Source organism: Pipistrellus kuhlii, unplaced genomic scaffold (genome assembly GCF_014108245.1).
Source record: "Pipistrellus kuhlii isolate mPipKuh1 unplaced genomic scaffold, mPipKuh1.p scaffold_m20_p_3, whole genome shotgun sequence".
NCBI classification, from domain to species: domain Eukaryota; kingdom Metazoa; phylum Chordata; class Mammalia; order Chiroptera; family Vespertilionidae; genus Pipistrellus; species Pipistrellus kuhlii.
The window spans coordinates 173510518-173531015 of NW_023425529.1; the positions used below are offsets into that span (position 1 = coordinate 173510518).

Sequence of the window (20498 nt, forward strand, 5' to 3'; positions counted from 1 at the left end):
TCCAGAAGCTCTGGTGGCAGAGTTAAAGGCTAGTTTCCTAGTTTCCTCTTGTGAACATGATAGGTTAGGCATTACAGACATTTGTCCTTGATGATGTTATGGACAACTGGGATTTTTTATTTATTTATTTATTTATTTATTTTTAGGTCAGAGGGATCTTTTGCTTCCATAGTCACTGAATCCTAAGAATTTGTGTTCTTTTGACTTTTGCATGAGTTCCACAGAGACCCTAAGGACTATTTTTGGTCTACAGATGTTGTCTAGAGTTACTTGAGATCTTAAAACAGTATGTTCAAAGGTGGTATTTCAAAGACCACCTACAACAGAATTCGTTGGGATGCTTCCTAAAAATGCACTCCAGACATTCTGAATCAGAACTTTTGTGGGCAGAGCCTAGAATCTGAAATTTTAACAAGCACCCTAAAGATTTCCTATGCAAACTAAAGCTTGAAAATAATTTTCTGAAAGGGCTGAATGTTAGTTTTCTTCATCAGTTTGCCAAGTGAATCTTAAACAGTAATGTTCTATCCTTTAAATGTTCTCTACATATTATATAATAATCTTTCATAGGTGCAAAACTTTTTTTTCAGATGGCTTGCTGCCCTCCAAAGTTAATTCACAAAGATGGGGATGAGGGTGAGAGAGAGAGAGCTATTGATTTAATCTGATTTAATTCTTACAATTTTGTTAATTTGGAATTACTCTTTTTAAAGTTAAACATATTTGTATTGATTTTTAGAAAGAGAGGAAAAGAAAGGGAGAGAGAGATAGAAACATTGATGACAGAGAAGTATCGATTGGCTGACTTATGCATAGTCCACACCAGGGATTGAATTTGCAACTCGGGCACGGGCCCTGACCAGGGACTGAACCAGTAACCTCTTGGTGCATGGGTCAGCACTCAGCCACTAAACCATACCAGCTGGGTGGAATTACTAATGCTTACAGATCAAGTCAGAGAAACCTCAGAGAAGAGTTTAGTTGTAGTATTTTTTTTTTTAAGTTAAAAAAACCCCCTCTTTATTATGGAAAATTTTTAAATATATAAAAGGTAGTTAAATAGTATAATGAATTTCCATGTTCCATCACCTATCTTTAATAGTTAACACATTATTAATGTTTTATGTATACTCCCCATCAACTTCTCCCCACCTATTATATTATTTTGCCCATATTATTTTGAGGGAAATTCCGGATATAATTTTTTTATCTTTAATAATTCAATATTTCCGAAAGGATTCTTAAAAATAACATAGTCAAAATACATATATCCCATTTAAAAAATGATTTTTAGTACAATTGTACTAGATTCTTTTTAAAAATATATATTTTATTGATTTTTTACAGAGAGGAAGCGAGAGAGATAGTTAGAAACATTGATGAGAGAGCGGCATCGATCAGCTGCCTCCTGCACACCCCCTACTGGGGATGTGCCCACAACCAAGGCACATGCCCCCGACTGGAATCAAACCCGGGACCCTTCAGTTTGCAGGCTGACGCTCTATCCACTGAACCAAACCGGTTTCGGCTATACTAGATTCTCTCTCTCTCTCTCTCTCTCTCTCTCTCTCTCTCTCTCTCTCTCTCTCTTTTAATATATTTTATTGATTTTTTTGCCCCCCTCCCTTCCATACACACCCTCCCTCCCCAGAGTTTTATGTCCATTGGTTTGTACTAGATTCTTTAATATAACATTTGTGCACTTGAGGGGGTCCCCTCAGCCCACCACCACAGCTGCACTTGCCAGCTGTGAGCCCTGCTTTTGGCTGAGCTGCGCTCCCCCTGTGCTAGCGCACGATCACCAAAGGACAGCTCCTGCATTGAGTGTCTGCCCCCTAGTCGGAAATGCCATCATAGTGACCAGTTGTTCCACTGCTTGGTCTATTTGCATGTCAGCCTTTTATTATATAGGATTGCCTAGCTTTGTGTCCCTTTGCCACTTCAACATAAGATCCATGAGTACAGGGACCTTGGCTGTATCCTCCATGCCTAAAACAGTAGCTGACACATATTAGGTGTTCAATATATATATGTGTGTGTGTGTGTGTGTGTGTGTGTGTGTGTGTGTGTGTGTGTTCAATGAGAGAAACAGGCCTGTCAGACCTCTAAGATGTTGCCTCTGCACTCTTAGAACTCTTTTCTTTGTCCAGTTCTTTATTTGGGCAGTAGTTTCTCTTCTGTAAATTACTGCCACCACACACAACGGAGGCTCTAAGCCGCTGAAAAGCAGACTATATTTCCATGCCACCTATCACTCGAATTCTCTCTGAATGTAGCAAACAGTAACAGAACGCGAATAATGGGCCAGGAGCTATGCTGGGTGCGTCCCTGGGGAAGGTTATTGAGATTTTCCTAGATTTTTGTCTTGGGATGGTTTCACTCCCACCACCGCACCTACGCCATCTTCTAGGCCCCGCCCACAGCATTGCATCATCCGTTTGGCTCCGCCCCCAACGACGGGGCCCTGTCACTGAGGGGCGGGGCCAGATGCTTCCACCCAGGCTCCCCCGCGAGCGCGCGCAGCAGCGACAGTGACGTGAGGCCGGCGCGGACCGTCGCAGCGGCTGAGGCTCAGCGGACGGACCTCTTCCCTCCTCCGCGGCTGGAGTTCCTGGCGTCACTGAGCACCTGCGCGCGGGTTTCCACAGCCCCGGTTCCCTCCGCGAGTGCCTGGCGGCCGCGCACCACCTTCGCCCAGCGCCATGGCCGCGGCCGGGGGGCCCGGAGCGGACGGACGCAGTCCTCTGCTCGGCCTCCTCTTGCTTCTGATGGCGGGCCCCGCCCTGGGCTGGAACGACCCCAGTGAGTGCTGTCTCCCTTCGCTCGCCCCTTCCTTCCTACCGCGGGGAGCCCGCTCCGGGAGGCCCCTCGGGCGACACCATTTTCCTTCCCTTGAGCTTTGCTGCCCTAATTCCTCATTTTCTTCCCCTTTCACTGTTTGTTGATCGGTGCCCTGCGCGGCGCCTTTTCTCTTCCCAGACCTCCGACGGGAGAGCGGGGACTGTTGGGGGAGTTGGTGGGACGGGACGAACGACTCTGGATTCTGAACGTCCCCTTCCTTCCTTCTCTGGACGCCTAGAGTTTGTCCGGCGTCACTGTGCTCGGGCCACGGCCCACATCCGGGTGTCTGGCGGGGAAAGCGCGAGGCACACCTGCGCTTCTCGCTCTGTTGTCATGACTACCTGGTGTCGCTGGCCGTTGTCATGGCTGCCTGTTGCTAAGGCTGGCAGTTCCCTGGACACCGGCCGCGTCGGAGTCACACTGAAGGGACAGGGTTTCAGCCAGCCTGCGGGTAGGTTAGCAGGGCATAGATTTGAGCTTAACTCATGCTTCTTATTGTGACCATTACAGTGAAGCACATGGCGTTACGCTAGCTCTTCTTACTGTTTTTCACCATGTTCTAGAATTTAAGTAGTATTTCCATCTTACAGTTTTTTTTTGTTTTTTTTTTTGTGAAGGAACATGATAGTGATTTTTTAGGAAAAAGGTTCTTTTATATTACTATTAATATGTTATTAACGATTTTTTGTGGGGTCAATAATATTGTAATTAATATATGCACATGGTGTATATATGTATATCACATACATACAGATTTCCACTTAATAAATGATGTGTGCTGTTAAATTGGAATTAAAGTACGACGCTTAAATGTTTAAAATTCCATTTTTGTTCTAAGGAGTCAAGATGTTAAGGCCCCGTGGGAAGTGTACCAATATTGCATTTGTGATTTGGTGATAGGAAATGCCTATATTTTTGAACTTAAGCAGATTTTCTCTCCCCCCCTTCCCATCTTTTTGCTCTGTTTTCTAGGAAATTTTGTTATCTTTAACTTTTAATAGTTACTATTGAGTTTTTCATCTCAGTTGCCCTGATTTGAATTTCCAAGAGCTCTTGGTTTTTTTTTGTTTTTTTTTTTAACAACTTTGAGGATATCATAGCTTTAAAACATTTTTTAAAAGTTTTCTTCTCTCAGTATAGTCTCTCGTTCCTCCAAAGTGTTTTTGTGGTGGTTGTATCCCATGTTAAGGGCTTTCCTCATAATTTTTAGCAATTCCTGTCTATCTGCTCTAAATCAAGAGTGGGAACCAAAAAGCTGATTGGAAGCTATTAGTGTATGATTACTGCTTTTGAACTTTGAACTTTATTGGGGGGTGACTTAATGACTTTAGGTATGCTTGGGTAGTTCTTGGTTTTGGTATATTTAAATATTTCTTTTTTGGTTAGGCCACAAAGGGAATGGTTGCTAGTGTTTTGTGAACCAGGTGGGGAAAGAGGGTCATGCTTTCAAGAGTCATGCAGTTGTTTGGAATCCCTTTTATGTTTTTGTACCTATGCCCTCTATTTCTGTATCCATCCCGAAATGATGAAGGGGGCCTTAAAGGTGTGACCACCTGAATTTTGTGCAAGAAGCCTGAAAGTTGTTGGTATGGCTTTGGGAGAATGTTTCATCTCTTTCTTAGTCATCCTCAAAAGGCGAGAAAGAGCCTTACTTTTCAAAATATTTAATATTTAATGAAAACATTCAAAGAGTTTTATTTGATTAATTTTCTAAGTTTGGCAAGATATTTACTATATGATTATCTGTGTTCTTATGTTTCAGACAGAATATTGTTGCGGGATATACAAGCTCTTACCCTCCACTATGATCGCTATACCACCTCCCGCAGGCTGGATCCAGTTCCACAGCTGAAATGTGTTGGAGGCACAGCTGGATGTGATACTTACATCCCAAAAGTTATACAGTGCCAGAACAAAGGCTGGGATGGTTACGATGTACAGGTAATATTCATTACATTGATGTCCGTCTAAATGGGATTTTTATTTAATAAAGTGTTTATTAGGACATTATTCAATATTTTGCGGAAGCATATATAGAAAATCTCAGTTTAACCTAAAATATAAAGACATAAATCAGTCATTTATTCTCTGGAAGAAACATGCTCCAAAAGAAATGAACTGATTTTAAAGCCTGGAAATATTTATTGTAATGGTCCTATAATTTTCTCTAAGATGTTAGTAAATTTTCAAAGCTTTTCACATACTTGGAGGGTGTAGAGGATTTCTCCTGGGTGTCATTTTTGTCATTTCTTAAGGAATACCAACCTGCCCTTAAGAAGTAAAGTTAAGGTGATAAGGAATTGTAGGTTGTAAATGGGATATATGTGTCCCTTTTGTGCTTCATACACTTGATTCTAAAGTTGCTTTGGAGCTGAGGGTGGCTGCTCTTGAACAAAAGCATTTCCGTGGGCTTTATTTGTTGTCTTTGGGACTCTGGCATTTTGTATTATACTTAGGCTGGACCATCTTTTTGAAGTTCCAACATTTATTCTTTAGAAATTTATTGAATGAATTCATTTTAAATCAGTACTAATATATTTCTACTTTGTATGCTGCTTGCTTTCAAAAGAATTTAAGATAGTTGGTTATTTGCAAGAAACTTGTGTTGATAATTGCCACTTCCATCAGCATGATAATTATTATTATTATTATTTTTTTTAAAATATATATTTTATTGATTTTTGTACAGAGAGGAAGGGAGAGAGATAGTTAGAAACGTCGATGAGAGAGAGAGTTATCGACCAGCTGCCTCTTGCACACCCCCAGCTGGGGATGTGCCCGCAACCAAGGTACATGCCCTTGACCGGAATCGAACCCGGGACCTTTCAGTCCTCAAGTCGATGCTCTATCCATTGAACCAAACCGGTTTTGGCAGCATGATAATTATTTATAGTATGTGGACCGGGGGGTCACAGTTCAATTCCCATTCGGGGTATGTTGCCTGGTTTTCGGACTTGATCCCCAATGTGGGGCATGCCGGACGTGGCTGATCAGTGATTCTGTCCATCATTGATGTTTCTATCTCTCTCTCCCTCTTCCTTCCTTTCTGAAATCAATGAAAATATATTGGAAAAAACCCCCCACATAAAAACTCAGTGGTCTGTGCAGTTCAGAGAGAGTTCATATTCAGTTCCAAAAATGTAAATATAATTAGAGCCATTTTTAATATACACTAGAAAGAAAGTGACAATTAACATGAAATACCAAGAGATTTTGCTTATTTTATTTACCCGAATTAGCAAGCTTATAAATCTTCCTCCAATTAAAATTATTTAAAAAAAATGTAGCATCAACAAAGACACCAAAATAGAAAAATTGCATTATTCAAATTAAAAACTTTTGGTCTTCAAAGGACACCATTAAGAAAGTGAAAAGACAACCTATACAATGGGAGAAAGCTTTTGCAATATCTGATAGAGGACTTATATTTAGAACTAGAGGCCCGTTGCACGATATTTCTGCAAGAATAGGCCTTCTTCCCCTTGGATTTGCTCCTGGCCGCCCGGGAGCCAGCAAGTCCCCGCTCCCAGGCTGCCCTGGAGCTGCCAAGTCCTTGCTTCAGGGCTGCCTGGGAGCTGCCAAGTCCATGCTCCAAGGCTGCCCGGGAGCGGTCAGGCTGGTAGGTATCATGCACACTGACCACCAGGGGGCAGATGCTCACCCTCAATGCAGGAGCTGCAGCGCTGCAGTGACTTGGCAGCAGTGGTTCTCATGTGATGCACTCTGGAACCAGAGAGGAGGGAGCCCAATCCCCGCAGGCCAGGCTGAGGGACCCTACCTGCTGGAGGGACTCTGCTTACTCTGCAGACGCCCTTCGAGCCCTGGCGCTGCCCCTGGTACAGCCGGCTGGGGAGACACCATGGGAGGTTGGTTCCACGGCATATCTGGACCGTCTCTCGCCCACTTCTGCCCTGCCAGCCACCTTCTAATTAATTTACTTTCAATGTGCATGAATCCGTGCTCCGGGCCTCTAGCATCTCAATAAAGCTTTTATAAAAAAATAAAAGAGTGTACCTGAAGTTTGAGAGATCATTTGTCTTTCTCTTACAGAAAAACTTACAGATAGGTAATAGAACCAATCAAATCTATTTTAGCTTGTGTCTCTTTAAATGTTGTTAAAAAGAGGCATGTTACTTATTTAGCTCAAAATATAGTTTGGAATTTAATTTAACTTAGGCTATTTTTTAAGGTGGAAAATTTTGAGACTAGTGTGGATTCTTTTTGCATTTTTTGAGATATCTTTTTTAAAAAAAATGTAAGAGAATTACTTAGGATTGGACCCTGGAACATTAGTGTAGGGTTTTAAAAACATTTGTGTCAAAAGTTTTCTCAGAAGGTTGTATGCTATCTCTAATACTGTATGTAGTTACCATAGCTTCATATATGATGCTGATTTTTGAGCCTCATCATTTAAAACCTATTTTAAAAGCATCTTGAACAATAGTGGTAAAAAGTTCAAATTTAGAAAATTTGCTTAAAGTTTGTAAATTAGGGAATCCTTAATATGTACAAAATAATTCCTTACATCTAAATGTAAAGATGAAGGAATAATAATCAAATGAACACTTAGGTACCCACCACCAAACTTAAGAGGTAGAATATTAACATCACCAGTATCTTCAAGGCCTCTAGCTTGCTCTCCTCCCAACACAGAAATATTTATTGTTCAGAACTTTATCATTTCTTTGCTTCATTTTGCAGTTTTATGGCAGTTAGGTAACCCAAATGATAATATATTAAGTGAAAAAAAATCTTTTGGTTCTAATAACTTATTTCTTCTTTTCTTCACAGTGGGAATGTAAGACTGATTTGGATGTTGCATACAAATTTGGAAAAACTGTGGTGAGCTGTGAAGGCTATGAATCCTCTGAAGACCAGTATGTACTAAGAGGCTCCTGTGGCTTGGAGTATAACTTAGATTACACGGAACTTGGCCTGAAGAAATTGAGAGAGTCTGGAAAAAACAGTGGCTTTAACCAGTTCTCTGATTATTATAAAAGCAGTTCCAGTGGCATCAGTGGACTGGTTACCATCGTGGTGTTACTTGCTATTGCCTTTGGAGTTTATAAGTTGTTCCTTGGTGGTGGTCAAGATTCTCCTCCACCATACTCCGAGAATCCTCCGTTTGCTCCCGGTTTTCAGGGATTCACCAACTCAGCAGGACCCCCTCCTCCGGGCTTTAAGTCAGGGTTCACAGGTATGCTTGCTGAGGCAAGGGCACTATGTAGGGTAGGTGTGAGCTATGAATCCTGTGCAGTTTCTGAAATGAAAAATGGTTGCCACAGGGAAACTAAGCAGATTTGTCTTTGCATTTTATTTTTTACGTTCAACTTCTTTTATCTTTTTTTTTGTGTGTGTGTTTCTCTATAATGATATTTGTGATCACCATTTTAAGGATTCGTGATTAAATTATAAATCATCTTAATCAGAAAAATATGATCAGATTTGGTAAAAAGCATTTACCTTTTTAAAACTTTAAAAAAAAATTTTCACTTGAGGGTGATGTTGCATTGATTTTTAGAGAGAGTAGAAGAGAGGTGGAAAGACAGAGAAATATTGATGTGAAAGAAACACTGATTGGTTGCCTCCTGCACGTGCCAGAGAGGAGTCTGCAACTGAGATACGCACCCTTGACTGGAATAGAACCTGGGACCCTTCAGTCCGCAGGCGGATGCTCTGTCTACTGAGCCAAACCTGCTAGGGCTTTAAACATTTACCTTGAACTCTTGTCCCACACCATACATAAAAATTTATTCAGGTATTATAGATCTCAACATAAAAGGTAAAAAATTAGTTTTTAGATAAAAATGTAGGAGAAAATATGCATATATATTGTTTTTTGTAGGAAAACATTTGTCATGATTTTGGGATAGGCAAAAGTATCTTAGAACACCAAAAAGTACTATCCATGAAAGAAAAGATGTATAAATTAGACTATTTAAATTAAGAGTGAAAAGGCAAGCTACATACTTGGAGAAAATATTTATAAGACATGTATCTAACAAAGGGTACATATCTAGAATATATAAAGAACTACAAATCTAAGAAATTCACTTTTAACAATGGACAGGATTTGAACAGATATGTTATAATAAAGAGGATATCTAGATATCCAATAAAAAATGAAAAGGTGTTTAGCATTATTAATCTGAAAAATGCAGATTAAAAGCATAGTGAATTCATTATTAACCACTATACTAGTAATGGCTAACATAATATACTAAGTAATCAACTGAGGGTAGTCAGCTAGTACTTGCTGGTAGGAGTTAGAATGGTATCTCCTAAATGTACACCTACTCTATGACCCAGCAGTTACATTCCGTGATACTTAAGAGAAATGCATGTATACATACACAAAATAACACGCACAAGAATGTTCATAGCAGGTTTATGCATGGTAACTGAAAACTATAAATGGGATGTCCAGAAACATTAGAATGAGACAAACTGTGCTTTCTTTTAACATAATGGAATACCACACATTATTTTTTAAAAGTCCAAAACCTAATATATACAATAGTAAGACTGACTCTCATAGACGTGATTTACCAGACACAAACGGGTACCTACCATATGATTCCATTTATAAAGAGTGAACGTATGGCTAAAACTAAAGTTTGGTGAAAAAAGTCAGAGAAAGGCTTATCTCTGATGTGGGTGGGTATCTATTGAGAACGGTCACGAGGAGGAAGCCTGTGTGCTAGAAATGTTTTATGTGAGTAGCAGTTACATGTGTAAGTACATATGTATAAATTTATTACATTTCACACATTTGGCTTGCATACTTTATGTATATTATACATTAATTTAAAAAAACGTCCTCTGAGCAGAAGACACCTTTTTGGTTCCTTTAAGACCTGACTTCCCAACTGATGCTGCCTCCACTTGGGTTCCTCCATTAGACACTCAAGCATACCTGGTGCTTTTAGAAATGTTCATGATGCAGAAGGGAAGTAACTGATAACTGGGAGTCATCTTCTAGTAGCTCATCTTAAGCAGGACAAATGTGACCTTATAGGAAGACACCTCATTCTAAAATAAATTGTTATGAATCTATATTTTACTAAAACACTTTTTAAATATATATATTTTTATTGATTTTTTACAGAGAGAAAGGGAGAGGGATAGAGAGCTAGAAACGTCGATGAGAGAGAAACATCGACCAGCTGCCTCTTGCACACCCCCTACCGGGGATGTGCCCGCAACCAACGTACATGCCCCTGACCAGAATCAAACCTGGGACCTTTCAGTCTGCAGACCGACGCTCTACCACTGAGCCAAACCGGTTTCGGCTAAAACACTTTTTAAATGCAACTTGTTTATAGGTTGAGGCCTGAGTACTAGTAAAAAATAGTGCTGCAGACAATGTGGCGAAGGGCTGGGGGAGGGGGTGGAGGCTGAGTGGAGTGGGGCATGGGGGACATCTGTAACAGTGCCAACAATAAAAAATAGTACAGATGAAGTATCCCATTGAAATATCCCATTATCTTTGGTTCTATAGGCTATGTTTTGTTTAAATAAGGATACTTAATAAATAATTTTTATTTCTAGGAATGCCTGGTGCAACTTACGGTTTTAGCAGTGCTTTCACAGGGCAACAAGGAAATACAAATTCGGGACCAGGTTTCTGGACTGGCTTGGGAACTGGAGGAATACTAGGATATTTGTTTGGCAACAATAGGTATGCTTTGCATTTATCTCACTTGGTCTTTAATTCAAATTTTCTATAGAGAGTTCTTTATTTTGCTTATAGTTTGACTGGATTTGATAAGGAAAATAAATTATGATGAATTACCCTTATTAAACCAGGTTCTTTGGCGATGGGGAAAGGTATACTATATGTGCCGTGATCAGTATTGTGTAGTATGTTATTTTCTTATATTTCTTCTTCCTAAGTCATTCATTAAAAAAAAAAAAATAAATTATATCTATCTATCTATCTATCTATCTATCTATATATATATGATTTATTTTTATTTTATTTTATTGACTTTTTACAGAGAGGAGGGGAGAGGGATAGTGAGTTAGAAACATCGATCAGTTGCCTCCTGCACATTCCCCAATGGGGATGTGCCCGCAACCAAGGTAGATGGCCTTTGATTGGAATTGAACCTGGGACCCTTCTGTCCCCAGGCCAATGCTCTATTCACTGAGCCAAACCGGTTAGGGTTCCTATCTCATTCTTAAAGATAACACGAGATAGGAAAAATATTTTACTTGACATCTGATAAAATAATTAGACAGGAAAGAACAATATTTGAGGAATTGTTAGCAATTCTGGTTTGGTAGGAGAATGATAGAAGTAAGGTTAGAAGAAACTTAGGGGCAGATTTTGGAATGTCTTCAATATTATTGGTAGTTTAAGTTTAGATTTTATTTAAGTTTGAATTCAAAAAGAAAGCTGTTTCTCCCTTTCATTTTCTTCCCCCATGGCAATGACCATAACAATATCAGAATATAAAACAGTATTTAATTCATGTAATCCTAATGTACCAGAATATTGAAGAAAAAACACAATAAAGATTAAAAAAAATATATATATATATATTTTATTGATTTCCACAGAGAGGAAGGGAGAGGGATAGAGAGCTAGAAACATCCATGAGAGAGATTCATCAATCAGCTGCCTCTTGCACACCCCCTACTGGGGATGTGCCCGCAACCAATGTACATGCCCTTGACCGGAATTGAACCCGGGACCCTTCAGTCCCCAAGCCAACGCTCTATCCATTGAGCCAAACCGGCTTCGGCCACAATAAAGATTTTTATCTGATAGTGTAGGAATAGGAAGGTATTTAAAAATTAAAGGCACAAGAAAAATACTTGATACACTTTTTGTTTTTATAGGGGAGCAACACCCTTTTCAGACTCATGGCACCACCCATCTTATCCCTCATACTTCAGCACAGGAAACAGCCGTGCTTACTCCCCGCGTTGTGGAGACTCCCGTAACTACTCAGCATGTTCAAGTTCAGAGACAAAAACCAGAACAGCATCAGGTAAGAGCAAAAATTTAGAAGTTCAGAAGATGATTAACTATATTTAGCAATCATGGTTTTATTTGGTATAAACACCAGAAATATTAATAGCACAATTAACTGAAGTTAAAATATAATTCAAATTCATTCTTTTCATGCACTTCTAAATGTTCTTTAAAAATCAAACAAAGATTTGATTTAAACTTCTGCCACTAACCACGGTTTTAACTGAAACCTTCCTAGACATTGGTTTCCATATTTGCTTAGTTCTGTGATATCTAGAGAAAAGGAGAAACTTGAACTTTTAAAGTTCAGTAAAACTCAATAAAAATTGAGCCATATTTTAAGTAATTTTCAAGATTTTGATTATAATGTTACAGTTGCTAAGAGGACATTTTGCCAAAAGCAAAGATTTAAAAACAACTATTTGGAGTTAAACATCCAGCTAATTAGCAGAGAATGGGAAGTGATAGGTAATGAGGCAATAATGGAATGCTGTGTATCGAGTGTCTTCTTCAGCAGGGGGAAGTTATAGAACAATGATTCATTCTTAAAATTGGCAGAATATATTTAAATATGATTTGAAATGTAAGAGTGGAATTCTAATGCTGCTGTGAATATAAATTAATACAATCACTTTGAAAAACTGGCATTAACTAATTAAACTAATATAACTAATGTGCTGATAAAAATTCTTTTCACTCTCAGATTTATAGTAACAGAAATGCATATGCTTGTATACCAATAGATAAGTACAGGAATGTTCATAGCATCCCTATTCATAATAGCCTCTTACTGGACTACCCATCAGCAATGAAATGGCAAATAAATTAAATTATTCATACTATGGACTACTGTGCAACAGAGAGAATGAATACATAGTTGTATCCAATAATGTGGGTACGTTTGCCAAATAGAAAGAAAGAAACTAGGCACAAAAGAATATATATGGTAGGATTATAACATTCATATTTATAAATATACACGTTTAAAAACAAGCAAAACTAACCTGTGAAGTTAGATACTAAGGTTATAATTGGGACATAACAAAAGAAAACTCATTCTCAGTGGGAACAAAAATTATAAAAACCATTAAGTATCAATTAGAAATGTAAGGGACTTATATGGAGAAAATCATAAAACATTACCAAATAACTTAAAGAAAACCTGAAAAAAATCAAGAGACGTTTCAGGTAGGAACACTATCATTTTGTAATCTGGTAGCACGTGGCCATTGGAAAGTCCGAAACTCTCCCACATTATTTCTATGGATCCCTGGAGTTGTGAGAGGTGGTAGAACATGGCTTGGGCTCCATTGGCTTCCCTGCTTTTTGGCTTAGACTTTGAGTATTGCCTGAACCACATTGACCCCAACATAAACTACATCTTTGATTTACTGGACTAAAGGTTATTCGCTGCAAGCAACTTGAGAGGACTTGGTGAAAGGATGGTGGGAGGGCTGTTTTGGGGAGGACCTGCACTTGATTGTGCATAGCCCTCTTCCATCAGGGCTCACATTCCTTTCCGCATGTCTCTTTTATTCACTTGCTAGCAATAAAATGTATTATGTATTATGTTGTAATTTTATAAGCGATTCTAGTGCATTTAAAAAATAATATAAATTTTACTCTTCTCATTTAGGATATGGCGGTACCAAAAGACGATAAGAAAGCAAAAAGTTGAAGTCAAACACTGGATGCAAAATTCCTGATTTTTCATCACTTTCTCTTAAAAAGTGCTACCAGCTAACAACTGGGAAGGGGAAATATTAAAACATTCTGTGGTGTTTTGTCTTGTGTAGCTTTTTGTATTTTATCATTTAGTGAAACTAAGAGTTGATATTGTGACAAAATACTTATGTAGAAAATTCTATTAGTGTAACATGCAGGTGTTATAGTTTTTGAAAGTGATGATTACTGTAGATTGCTGAAAATGTATTGTTTAATTTCTAAAAACTGATGCCATGAGAAGCATTAAGAAAGAAAGCTTTATACCAACAGACATTGAGTATATAAAATTTCAATCTGGTTTTTGTTCATGATTCATAACCTCATAGAAACAGTAATATATTTGGTGTTTGCTGTTTTCAAATATTTAAACCAAGCTTTGAACTACTATACTAACTTGTGGGATTCGAACTATTATACTAATTTGTGGGAATTGATCACTTTGAGTTCAGGAGCTTTGAATCCTTCCCATGGTGGTGGGGTTCTGTTGAGAATTACCTTTGTTAGGAAAAGGTAGGAAAAAAATAAGTATCTAGAAGTTTGTTGTGACTAATTGTGTGCTGATAAAAATTCTTGAAATCTCCTTATTCATTTCTCAAGAAGTGAAGTCCAAATGCTTCAACCAAAGTCTTTAATAGCCAGAGCATGCATTTCTGTGTGGAACCTCAAATATTGTTGTAGCAGTTTCAGTCTTACATTAAAGTGACAAAAACAAAAACAAGGGTTTTTATTCTTACTCTTTTTACCTGCTTTAGACACAAACTGATGTTACCTTTGTACCATTTCCCCCAAAATTGCTTCATGCAGACATTCTAACCCACTAAACAGTAATTTCCCATGGAAATCTAGCCTTAGTTACCAGACATTTGGTAAATGTTCTCAAACAAGTAATTTGGAAATTGTGGAAGGAAGCCTCTGCTAAAAATTGCTTAAAAAAAAAAAAAAAAAAAAAAGAGAGAGAGAGAGAAACAATTAAATCTCCCAGCTTCCAAAGGTTGCACAGTCTGTCTGAAGCTGTAACCTTAAAGTCTCATTTTTACTTTTTAGGAACCATTTAGAAACAAACCCTTATTTAGACTTTAAAATGTGATTTAGGGAGTAGTTGGAAGAGTACTGTGAATAGAGCTATCCTTTTTTCATCAGTAAAACTTGGTAGAAATTTTTATTTATGTTACAGAGGAAACAATTTTTCCTCAGGTTTATTGCAATAAATCCTTATCCTATTTTTTTTTTTTTAGTAGAAAGATGTGCAATAAAAGAAAATCCAGCTTATTGCCTCCCCCGTCCCCCATTTGCTTATTCTTACTTTTTTTTTTGCTACAGGAATTGATAATCTTGCATTGAATAGGTTTTACTTGGAGAGCAAAGTGAAAAATTTTAATTTAGAACTGTTATAAATTGGGCTGATAATAGTGATCTGCACATTAAATTTGCTGTTCTTAAAACACTGCTCAGATTTCTGTTTTTGAATATGTTATTGTAAATCACTGGGATCATAGGAAAATAATGAGTGAATACAGAGTTAGCGAAATTGGTGACTTGGACTCCTCTCAGGAACCCTAGGGTATTCTTTGATGCTCTTTCAGAGTCTGCCTGGAGGGAAGATAAGGAAAGAAGCTGAGCGTGTAGGGCTTAATTTACCGTATTTTTCGGACCATAAGACGCACTTTTTTCCCCCAGAAGTGGGGGGAAAAAGTCCCTGCGTCTTATGGTCCAAATATAGCCTTTCACATATACTTAAAAAAAAAAGTTTTTTTACTTGCCCGGCTCTGTGTGGTCTCTGTGTGCTTGCCCGGCTTTAAAATGGTTCTAAATGCTGCTGTTTACTTTACAGGGTTGATTACATGTGTTTATGACTGTGATGTTGGGTTTTAATGCACATAAAATATTTTAGGACACTATTTGTTTCAGAATCTTTTTTTCTTCATTTCCCTTCTCTAAAAACTGGTGCGTCTTATGGTCCGAAAAATACGGTAATATCCTCTCCTCACCCCCCTCCCCTATATGTTTATACTTCCTTGTTATTTATGGAAAAGATTCTGAGGTATTACCTTCAAAATCCAAGACTTGGAGATGAAAAGACAGTTTGACTGGGCTCCCTTGGAGAATTGATGGCCCAGGGAAGTCCTTCAGTTGGGAGCTCGGTGTGACTGGGAAGGCATGAAAAGGAGAAAGTAGAGAGGTGAAAGGGAGCTAAGGTAAGTTTTACTCAAGGATTCAGCAGAACATTTTGGATGGAAGGATGAGATTTTTATTTTTTAGCTAGTTATGCTACTCTAGTTCTGGGCATGGTTCCCTCTGCAGCTCCTTGATCTCTACCATTCTGATTCCTATCCCCCAAGGCTGTCCTAAGTTTTTTAAAAAAATAGACAGTCCTCAGGTTAAGTCGGACTCGACCTATGTCGTTTCGTGGTTACATCGCTATCTCCCTCTTATTTATATATAAAAAAAGGTTACGTCATTTCGACGTATGTACATATATGCATTATGTTTTTTATTATTTACCACAAATAAAGGTCAGGAATTGTTATCTTGCTTTTAAATTTTTTTTTTTTTTTTTTTTTTTTTTTTTTTTTTTTTTTTTTTTTTTTTACTGTTTCACTTCATTACTGCTGTGTTGGTGCTTCATGTGAGTGATGTAGGTGCTTATGTAGGTGGGTTCCGACTTATGGCTAAAATCGGATCTCCGATGTAACCTGAAGACCTACTGTATATATTGATTTCCGAAAGGAAGGGAGAGGGAGAGAGATATATAGAAACATCAATGATGAGAATCGCTGATCAGCTGCCTCCTGCACGCCCCCTACTGGGGATCGAGCCTGCAAGCCAGGCATGTGCCCTTAACCAGAACGGAACCCTTTGGATGCTTCAATCCAAAGGCGGACGCTCTATTCACTGAGCTAAACTGGCTAGGGCAAGACTGGCTTAAATTTATCTATTGCTCTTCCGTAACACATGGTACACACTTTTACCATTGTACACAGTATGTTGCACTGTAATTACCTTTTCAGTGTAGGTCTTACTGTTCTGAGCTCCTTACAGAAAGGTGGCAAATATTACTTCTTCCTACCCATTTTGTTGCTGGAGGGTTGGGTGGGTGAAATTCTGTTGCTAGTGGGGCTGGGGTTCTTAGGGTACCGCTGAAATAAGAATTTCTGGAGGCCTCCATGGGAGGATGAGATGTGGTAGAAAGCTTTATTTGCATGGAGTTCTATCCGCTGGCAAAGTCTCATTGTCTTTAAACCAGTCTTGGAAAATAAGCAGCTGGGGGTTCAGTAGAGCTAAAAGCAGAACCAGTGTCAGAGTTTCCATTCCATGGTGGCGCTAACTCTGGCAGAGCGTCAGGCTAGTCTAGTCCATCAGCCCATTGCGTGTGGGATCCACATGGCTGTGGAGTCCATATGGCTGTGGGCTACGGGGGCTAGTGCACAGCGAATGAGTCCCACAAGCCAGGAGTCAGGTGCTAGCAAGAGAGAGCTTTTTTGTTAAGGAGTTAAATATCTCAGATTTCAAGCCTTTGCAGTGGCCATGCCTTTTCTGGCCACTGACTCCCAGGTGTGACTAATGTAAGCATCTTCCCATGTCACCCAGACCTTCCTGGGCATGTGACTTCCCCCAGCAGTCTTCAGGGGGAATGTTAACTGCAGCTTTCTGGCAAAGCTGTATAAATGGCATACCTATATTGCTTCTTTCCTGTTAAATAATAACCAAGTTATTATAATGGTATCATTTGCCGGGAGGGTATGATCATGTGACTAAATGTTGTCCATTAGAGGCTTTTCCTTCCAGGTCTTTGACGGTAGTGGCACAAAGACCCGAAGACAATTAAGTGATTATTTCCAGTGGTGGTTCTTAGGGAGACATTTGAACTGGGTAGGTGCTGTGCGTTGTAGGTCTCACCTGGGTCGTTGGCTGCCCGAGTGCCCCTGCCTGAAAACCTGCCTCTTCCTAAGCCTGGTTTGCCAGCCTTTCCATCACTCTGTGAAGTATTTGATATATATGTTAATAAATTCCTTTTCTGCCCAATTTACATGTCATTTTGTTTGCTATGAAAAACTTCATATGTATGGTGAATCTCCTAAGATTATTTAATTTTCAGCAACAGATTCCGGCTAATTGTGGTTGACTCTCAACATCTATTCTTCCCTGTTGATTTGGTCTCTAAACCAATGGTTCTCAAACTGGAAAGAGCATCAGAATCATTGAAGGGTTTTGTGTATAGGTTGCTTGGCTCTACCCTCTGGCTCCAAGTTTCTGATTTAATAGGAATAATAGTTTTATGTGTCAATTTGGCTAGGTTATAGTTCCCAGTTATTTGAATACTAATATAGGAATTGCTGTGAAGGCATTTTGTAGATGTGATTAATGTGTACAATTGGTTGACCTGAAGTGAAAGAAATTATCTTTGATGATATGGGCCAGTGGTCGGAAACTCATTGGTCAACAGAGCCAAATATCAACAGTACAATGATTGAAATTTCTTTTGAGAGCCAAATTTTTTTAATCTTAAACTTCATCTAACGCCACTTCTTCAAAATAGACTCGCCCAGGCCGTGGTATTTTGTGGAAGAGCCACACTCAAGGGGCCAAAGAGCCGCATGTGGCTCTGGAGCCGCAGTTTGCCGACAACAGATATGGGTAATCTGATCCAGTCGGTCGAAAGGCCTCGTGAGTGGAACTAACATTTCCTAGAGAGGAAATTGTACCGGGGATGGAAGCTTCCGATAAAGAGTAGCACCTGCTCTTCCTGATGGCCTCCCTTATGGATTTTGGACTTGCTTAGCTGGCCCCCACAATTGTGTAAGCCAGTTCCTTCCAATAAATCCCTCCATATGTGTCTGCTATTGGTTCTGTTTCTCTGGTTGAACCCTGACTGACACAGATTTTGGGGTTAGAATTGATTCTGGAGAAACAGAATATTAAGGATGAGTTTTTTTGAATTGGTTCTTGGTTTTCTGGAATATGTTTTCTAACCGGTTTAAATTGAAAGGCACTCATGACTATTTCCAGTGGCAAAGGGGATGACGGTTATTCATAGACTCAGCAGCAGAGACTTGCCCTCTCTGAAACTGACCTGGCTGCAGCCATGCTGAGGGACCCACACTGAGCTCTGGTTGTGGTACCTTTTCCTGGGGGGGCAGGGAGGTGGACCAGGGAATTAGTTGCCTTGATTCTATTAGATCACTTCTATCACCGTTGTCATTGGAATAGCCATTTACTCTAGGTTGAATTTGTCTTTCCCATTGGAAATGCTTCTTGTAAAATACACGATATGTGGGTTTACAGAATGCCTTAGTAAGCATGGCACTGTTCCGAATTGCATTGCTTCATAGTGAATGAAGTGCAGCAGTGAACCATAGCCACATATTTCATGGGGGCCTCTATTGTCTCTTGGTCCTAAAAGCATGAAGTCTTCACAGTATTGTTAGTTCTGAGATGCCTTCAGGAAAATGTCTTTTCCCATTTTGTTTAGTATTGTTAGTTTCCCTGTTTATAGGATTGGTCCCAATCATCCAGTCCTCCATTACTAGAAAATGGATTTACCCTACTTTACATATTTTAAGATAGTTCTACCTTTTCCCCAAGGTAGACATTAAAAACATTTGTAGCCATTTAATTTCTAGGTGCCCCCACCATCTATTCATTCTAGATTTGATAATATTATCTTTTTATCCCTAGCATGATCTTTTTTAGTTTCCTTATAATTCTAGAGAAGAAAAGAAACATTTTTTCTCCTTAAATTAAACATTCAAGATTATGAATATTTACTAAGTTAAATTAAGTTATATTTAATTTAATTATATAGTTAAACTAATTTGCAATTATACACATATTAATAATTTTAGGTTATAATCATGCATATCATACATAATTAAAAATAAAATTAGCACAAGTTATTTCTAAAATATTAAAGTAGTTTTGAAGGATATATAGAGAAAAGCAAAAAGTCTGTATCTGTATTGCTCCATATAGCCAGCCCTCATTTTTTTCAATGTGGCCTCTCTATCTAGAAATAACATCTGTTAACGGTTTTGAGTTATTTTTCTAGAAATAATATGCATATCCAGATATTTTCCCCACATAAAATAGATGTGCTTTATTTTTTTAACAGCTGCATAGTATTCTCTCATATGGATGTAGCATAATTTAATGTGACAGTTCCTTTATTGATAGATGATGCCATGTTTTCAGAAATTTTCTTATTTTCAACGTTGCAATTCGGAGCATCGAAAGATAGCTTTGGTACATGTGTTTATGTCACTGTACAAAGAGATAGGATGGATCTCCACCCAAACAATAGACTCACTATTGTAGTTTAGATCGTTAACATGTCTGTATTTCGATTTGTTTGATATATTTCTAAATTGAGAAGATCCATGTTTAAATGTGGCATCCAGACTGAAATTCAGACGTGGCTGTAAGAGGGGCTGCCATTAAACATGGCCTCCCATCTTTCCTCATTGGTAAAGGGAGTCACTAGAGCAGAGCTTGGTTCTGGGAAGATTCTGTGGCTCTTCTTAAGAAAATAAATATAGCGTAAGTAGCCACCCACTGCTCTTAGGGTATTGATAACATGACTTTTAAAATGTATTTTTTAAAAAAAAACATTTTTTACATTGATTTTAGAGATGAAGGGATAGGGAGAGAGAGAGAGAGAGAGAGAGAGAGAGAGAGAGAGAGAGAGAGAGAGAGAAACATCAATGATGAGAAAGAACCATCAATTGGTTGCCTCCTGCATGCACCACACTTAGGATTGAGCTCATAACCTGGGCATGTGCCTTGACCAGGAATAAAACCATGATCTCCTGGTTCGTAGGTTGACACTTAACCACCGAGTCACATCGGCCAGGCAAAATGTCTCGATGAAGGCTCAATTCTTTCAATACCTTTTATTATGTAGAGATAAAATGTTGCTTGAATAAGTAAGTAATCCTTTGGAGATCAGGTAGCT

General features: G+C 38.8%; 1 protein-coding gene across 1 annotated transcript; it reads left to right on the top strand.

Moving 5' to 3' along the window:
* Positions 1–2509: 2509 nt before the first annotated feature.
* Positions 2510–14258, top strand: SARAF (store-operated calcium entry associated regulatory factor). Its single transcript, XM_036458278.2, has 6 exons — positions 2510–2802; positions 4604–4782; positions 7633–8038; positions 10393–10522; positions 11689–11840; positions 13461–14258. The coding sequence occupies exons 1-6, from the start codon at positions 2703–2705 to the stop codon at positions 13484–13486; spliced, it is 993 nt and encodes a 330-aa protein (XP_036314171.1). The 5' UTR covers positions 2510–2702; the 3' UTR covers positions 13487–14258.
* Positions 14259–20498: the final 6240 nt, after the last annotated feature.

Coding starts and splice junctions, on each gene's coding strand:
- SARAF (XM_036458278.2), top strand. CDS start 2,703: ATGGCCGCGGCCGGGGGGCCCGGAGCGGACGGACGCAGTCCTCTGCTC. Junction 2,803..4,603: donor CCTGGGCTGGAACGACCCCA/GTGAGTGCTGTC, acceptor CTTATGTTTCAG/ACAGAATATTGTTGCGGGAT. Junction 8,039..10,392: donor CTTTAAGTCAGGGTTCACAG/GTATGCTTGCTG, acceptor TTTTATTTCTAG/GAATGCCTGGTGCAACTTAC.